Below are 6,555 nucleotides of genomic sequence, written 5' to 3' on the forward strand. Positions count from 1 at the left end.
GGTGTACACGTTTAAGTACGGTTACTCAAACCTAAATGAAGGTATTTAATTTGTGTGTAAAAAGCTAAGTTCGATCTAACGGTCAAAAGATATTAGCTTGAGTCAAATCAGGTTTTCATCTAATGGTGAATATTGAATGTTTTATTACCAAAGTAATATTTACTGAACACCCTGATTTCAAGACTATATAAAGGTGAACTCTAGCAACTGGGAAACCTAATCCCGACACCTCCTGTGTGATACTAGTTTCGACTAAAGTTAATTCTTCTTTAACTTTAGGGTTTTCACGAACCCATGTAGGTTAACGACTTGAAGAATTCATTGGGATTGTGAAGCCATACCCAACTATTTTCTCTGTAGTTGCGTGATCTGATCTTGCATATTCTATCTTGATTGAGTACTATCTTCTTTAAGATTGGCTCGAGATTTATTCTCCGATAGAGCACTATAAAAAGTAATCACAAACATCTTCGTCTCATCGTTTGTGATTCCACAATATCTTGTTTCGCTACCATACAATTAAGCTTATTGTGAGGCGATTGATATTTCTAGGCTTTTCTTCGGGAATATAATTCTGGTATATCAATTGTTCGTGTTCACCTTGATTTATCAAAAGACGGAAAAAAACTCGTAGGTTTATCTGTGGGAGACAAATTTATCGGTCCAATATATTTTTCTGTGTGACACAGATTGGTTTATCAAGTCTTCGACTTTGGGACGTAGCAACTCTTAGTTGTGGGTGAGATCAGTTAAGGGAATCAAGTGCGTAGAGTCCTGCTGGGATTCAGATACGTAAGGGGCGCAAATGTACCTTGATGAGTGTGAGATTGGTTATGGTTCAACTACATTCCAGTCCGAAGTTAACTTGGACCATGCTAGTGTTTGTAGCGTCTTAATACAGTATGATGTTAAAATCAGGACTAGGTCTTGTGGTTTTTCTGCATTTGCGGTTTCCTCGTTAACAAAACTTATGGTGTCTGTGTTATTTCTTTTCCACATTATATTTGTTTATATATAATTGAAATATCACAGGTTGTGCGTAAGTTCAATAAATTGTGAATCTAACCTTTGGTTGTTGATTAAATTGATTGACACTTGGATATTGGTTTTTCAGACCATCAAGTTATTTCTTATATTCAATCGGGCTCGCAAATTCCTATTTGTTTGATTGCAGATTGAATTGATAAATTAAGATATAACTCTTTGATATACTTTCTTAAGATTGAATCTGACTGTCTAGTTGATTCTTTTGAAAGTATTATTGGAGTTAGTCCATACAGATTGCTAAGCGAAATATTGAGTGTGGTTGTTAGACCCCCGCTTTTGCAATGTGGTTATGGAGTTGCGAGTGGTTACTGAAACTGGGCAACAGATAAGCAAGTGCTCATCTGATTCGGGTCTGGCATTGCATTGAGGGCATATGTTGAGTTTGTGAAGTTGATGCGATGTAAGATGGACAAGGTTGGATGACCTTCGTTGATGGCTTTCCACAAGAAAAGTTGTATTTTTAGTTGACATGGTAAGGTCCGCATAAACATGATGACCGGGAAGGGGTTAATTTGTTGTATCCGGATGCGATGGTGTAATTTCTAAATTTCGAATACCACTAGATGATTCTATCCGGAGGCTTATCTAGGGGAGATGGATGTTTATGATGCACTGGAAATCATTAGGTGGGATATTATTTAGCGACTCATGCTACCAATTATGAATAAGCGGGCCAATGAAATCCACCACAGTTTGGATAGGGTGGTTGAATATTATTTTTGTCTAACAATCAGTCTATATGTACATACAGAACTACCGGTTCTATTGAATAGTGTAATTAATAAATAATATGCACTGGCTCCTCGTATTTTTTTGTGAACGCAGAACATCAGCCTGGATCGGTCTACGGGCGCGTGAACATTTACGGATTCTAAGTTATGTTTTTATAAAAAAAGAAAAAATTCCTCGTCCTGTGATCAATTAACACTAGTGAATTTTTAGGTTAACAACATTACATATCAATAATCAACCGGATTAATACGTTGATTAGGAGGACCCAAATTATTATTATTATTTTAAATTTTTTTTGACCCAAATTATTATTATTATTATTAGTAAAACAACCCCCATTTAGCTAAGGTTCGTAAAACCGGTTCTTTTTTTCACCTACCAGGTTCGTAAAACTGGGCGATACGGAGAAAAAAAAGTGATATAGAGAGAACCCACGCATCGCTTGGTACAAACCCTTGTTCTTGCTGCTCAAAGTCTCTCTCTCTCTCAAAAACCCACAAATTGAGTTCAGAAGTCACTCAGCACCATGGATCTTCATACCACCTGATATTCAAGGCATCTAGGGTAAACCCATTTCACCAAATTGTCTCAAACTTTCAAAATACCCACAAAGTCTTCACCGGTAGCAGCAAAACATCGAACTCAACCCTAATTTCAACTGCAGCAACCATTAATTCTTCCCTATTCTTCATCATGAACTCTGAGTCACCCATCAATATCCTTTAATTCTTCAATTTCACCAGAAATTTCAAAACCCTTGTTTAATTTCTCCATTATCATTATCACCCAAATCTTAATTCAGTCCCGATTAAGAACAAAAACCCTAGCCTTTTCATAATTTAGACTCGATTCTTCTTCTTCATTCAGAGGTATTCGTTCAGTTTTTTTTAATCAAGATTTCATGTTTTCTCTTCGAAAGGATTTATCAGTGGATATTAGTTCATGTCTTTGATTTTCTATCTTTTTTCTTTTAGGTATGGAAGAGGAGGTTGTGAATTTGCTTATGGCACCACTCACATTACATCTAGATCAGGGATCTCTCAGAGATGGTGTTTTTTATGAGTATCCAGGATTATTAGGATTAACTAAAGTTGTTGGATGGGATGTTCCTGATGAATTAGTTGATAAATATATTCCTCTAGAATTTTTAGAAGGTGCTGAATATAATCATATTCCCAACTACATTGGGAAGGTAAAATATAGTAACAAATGGTATCACCTTTTTCATGGCTATCACCATCTTCTAAATAACTTACCAGAGAAATTCAAGAATTGGGTGCTGTATGAGTATAATTTGGAAGGTGGTTTCTATCCTTACCAAATAGATGACTTGATGAAACTCATTATAAGGTAATTTTTTTTCCTTTCTCTCTTAATTTTGTTATCTTTATATAATTAGTTGTAATTAGTATTGATCAATTTCTTTCTTGAAACAAATTTATGTATTATAATCATTCATATCAAACATGAAGAAAATGATGCTATCAGAGACATCGTTGATGGGATTTATTATGAAAACCAACATCAGCACTAATATGATCATAAGAAAAACGGAAAGGAAACAGAACCGGAAGACTAGGAAGACTAGTATGAAAATAAAGGCTTTGGTTACTCGATTTTCTTTTAGAATTGCAATGTTTTATCTGATTGTCTCTCTCTTTCCATTCATCTTCTTAACATTCTTACAACCAGGAACCTCATCTGTTATTCAGCTCGTTTCTTCCCTTTATTTTCCCAATGTCTTCTCTGATAGAGCTTCTATAGCCATCTTATGATCTAGTCCATCTGGCTGCCACATAGTCAGATGGCTATAGAAGCTCTATCAGAGACATCATTTCAGCACTGATATGTGATCATAAGAAGAAGACTAGTATGAGAATAAATATCGAGGTCAATTTCAACCACCCATTATAAATCATACTTTATCTTTGTCAATTATTTTAAGTAATTTATTTTTTTATTATAACTACAGATCAGGTGCAGAAGCTTTGGAAGAGTTGAGGGAGAGAGGTGTATCCCATGGTTCTGTTAAAGAACGCAACATTGTATTCATACTTAATCATGCACATAGAATATCTTCAGTGAAGTTGATGGGATTTACTTACAATCAGCATAAATCAAAGTGGAAGCAAGGTGATTATCTTAGTTTATTATATTAAATGATTTATAATCATCCAAATCAATTAATAATTTTTTTAAGTATTATAATTAATAAAATTTGTGTTTCAGATTTCTATGATTTTGGGATAGTGATCAAGAGTCTTCTTGGACCTTATGATAACTTTCCTGAGGCGTTAGATTTTGTCGCCAGATTTGACGGATCGCACAGGTAAAAAATGAAATCCTACATTTAAATTTAGCTCCCAAATTGAATGATGCTTAACTGATAATTAGGCAACAATTTGCTAAATAAATAAAGGTCCAAGCTATAAACCAACCTATATTATATTTAAGATTATTTGTTTTTACTCTGTTGTTTTGACAAATTATAATTTAAGGTTATATTTAAGAAAAAAATAAAAAATAAAATTAAAGAAAATAAAAGTAAATTAAAGATGCAGAACGATTGAAATTAGTTTCTACAATGAGGAAAAGCAATCTTAAAAATGGTTCGCTTAGATTTTAGTTTCAGTCTAAGTGTGATCGAAAGGAAGAGAGAAAAAGAAGACTTTAGTGTCGAATTTAGTAGTTTGAATTCCTTTTCTGTTGAACTAGACTTTGCGGCAAGTGTTAGGGTCCACGAAAAATTAAAGATTCCACATCTGTAGTGGTATTTATGGAAACATGTCATATTTGTAGAGTAATTTTGAAATTTTACCTTTCTCATACAAAACGTTATAAAATCTATTGAAGTTATAAATGCTTAACTTGTATTGAGTGATTTTAGGGATCTCTTATTTATACCAATTCTTTTTCGAATCTATTGAAGTTATAAGAGCATCTCCAACAGAGTGTGAGAGTCTTACTTTTTTTGACACAGGATTTTAGACCCCCATCTAGATTAAATTCATCTCCAATAATAGGTCCTATAAAGTTGGAAGGGTGTCAAAATAAATGCTTAACTTGTATTCAGTGATTTTGGGGATCTCTTATTTATACCAATTCTTTTTCTTTCCAAAAAAATAGGAATACAAAATTGATGCAAGCATTCAAGAAGGATCCAAGATCTGTTGAACGGCATCTAATCTGCTGGATTGCTGAAAAGGGTCTGAGTTTCTTAATCAGACTTGCTGATTGGATGGATGGTTATAGATCAAAATCTCTTGATAAAGTGAATTATAAAATGAGTTATAGTGATCATATGTTATATGATGCCATTCAGCAAATAGACACTGTTGATTGGAAACGAGGCTTGCCAGCTTATATTATGAAGACCCTTCCTTACACCGAATTCAACTCATCTGAAGAATTTCTCAAATTTGGAAGAAATCACCACCTACACAGTGCCAGCGATCCTGGAGCTTTTCAGAAGTTTTTTAAAGTTACGCCAGAGGGTTACTACAAGGTGTTTAAAGCTCAAAATCCCGAGTTTATGATGGACTGTTATAATGCGGTGGAAGAGTTTTTTGAGGGAGATAGTGGTGTTGTTGAACCGGAATGGTTCGATCACTTTTTAATCTCCCCAAGTCACTTATGGTAGAAGTATAGAGAAGAAGAAATAGAAGCAACAAAGATTGAGTATGTACTGAGTGGTTCACTTTTGGGTTTCTAGTGGAGTAATGGGTCTGGTGTTCAGATGGGGTATGTATGGAAGATTCATTGCTTTTGGATCGAAATAATCTTGTCTTGGTAGTCTTATCGTTCGAGCTCCACTTGGATTTTGTCTCATGATCGGAGAGAGGGTGAAGATGCTTTCCCTGTCAAGGTTTCTTTTCCTCTTGATCGATATGAGAGGGTATATGCCAGGCGCACCGATGATTTCTTTTATCTCAGACTATTTACTACATAGTGTATTTCCCTTATTTTCTTAGTTAAAACTCTAGTATACGTGGAAAGTGTTTGTAATGATGTGATTCAGGCTATTGTTCGGATCCATATTGACGATCTCGCCATGGTAACTTTATTGCTAGATGCATCTCTTTATTGTATTTCCATTTGCTTAGTTAAAATCCTAATTATTTTCTTAACCCTTTGCAACTCTGTGGAACTTGATACCACTTTAAGGAGATTTTAGGCATCAACATATATATGGTGATAAACAATCAGGTAGATTTCCCGAGTTGGTTCCAAAAGTGGTTCACTAGAAGCCATATGGAGGAAAAAGGCAACCACACTTGGCCTGAGTACATGGCGGTGGTAATCTACTATGGAAGACAAGGAAAAAGCACAGTCCTCAGTTGAGTGGAAATGTAATAACCTATCTTAAGTAGTGGGATGAAATATAGAAACCTTGGCTGGTCTCACACTAGTCGACAATGATGGTGTTAAGAAACTCATTGGTATGGCTTTCGAAAGAAATATTGTACAGGAACGAAATGCCAAAAAATCTCAGGAAAATCAATCAAGAATGTCGAGGAAGTGCAGCTTCACTGGCAATCAACTGGACACGTCAGCTGAACCTTTACAAAGTGCAGTTTGAAAATGACAGTAATATTGAAATTGTATTGATAGAAGCGAATATACAACCCCGATCTCCAATTATTGAAAGAAAAGTCATTGAGTCTAAACAAGAGATCCACCAACAAACACAAAAGCGAAAATTGCAGGAAAATCAACAAGGATCAAAAAACTTGCGACTCCAGTTAACTATCCCATCATGAATTGCAACATCCTGTT

General features: G+C 34.9%; 1 protein-coding gene across 1 annotated transcript; it reads left to right on the forward strand.

Moving 5' to 3' along the window:
- Positions 1 to 2,217: 2,217 nt before the first annotated feature.
- LOC113293719 lies at positions 2,218 to 5,793 on the forward strand. The gene is made up of 5 exons (XM_026542261.1): positions 2,218 to 2,648; positions 2,754 to 3,129; positions 3,752 to 3,912; positions 4,009 to 4,108; positions 4,906 to 5,793. Exons 2-5 carry the CDS (start codon positions 2,756 to 2,758, stop codon positions 5,417 to 5,419), a joined length of 1,149 nt encoding a protein of 382 aa, XP_026398046.1. The 5' UTR covers positions 2,218 to 2,648; positions 2,754 to 2,755; the 3' UTR covers positions 5,420 to 5,793.
- The last annotated feature ends 762 nt before the right edge of the window (positions 5,794 to 6,555 follow it).

Source organism: Papaver somniferum, chromosome 7, assembly GCF_003573695.1.
Source record: "Papaver somniferum cultivar HN1 chromosome 7, ASM357369v1, whole genome shotgun sequence".
NCBI lineage: Eukaryota > Viridiplantae > Streptophyta > Magnoliopsida > Ranunculales > Papaveraceae > Papaver > Papaver somniferum.

Excerpts from the sequence above, each read along its gene's own strand:
- LOC113293719 (XM_026542261.1), top strand. The coding sequence starts at position 2,756 with ATGGAAGAGGAGGTTGTGAATTTGCTTATGGCACCACTCACATTACAT. Across the intron at positions 3,130-3,751 it reads TTGATGAAACTCATTATAAG|ATCAGGTGCAGAAGCTTTGG; the intron begins GTAATTTTTTTT and ends TTATAACTACAG. Across the intron at positions 3,913-4,008 it reads TAAATCAAAGTGGAAGCAAG|ATTTCTATGATTTTGGGATA; the intron begins GTGATTATCTTA and ends TTTGTGTTTCAG.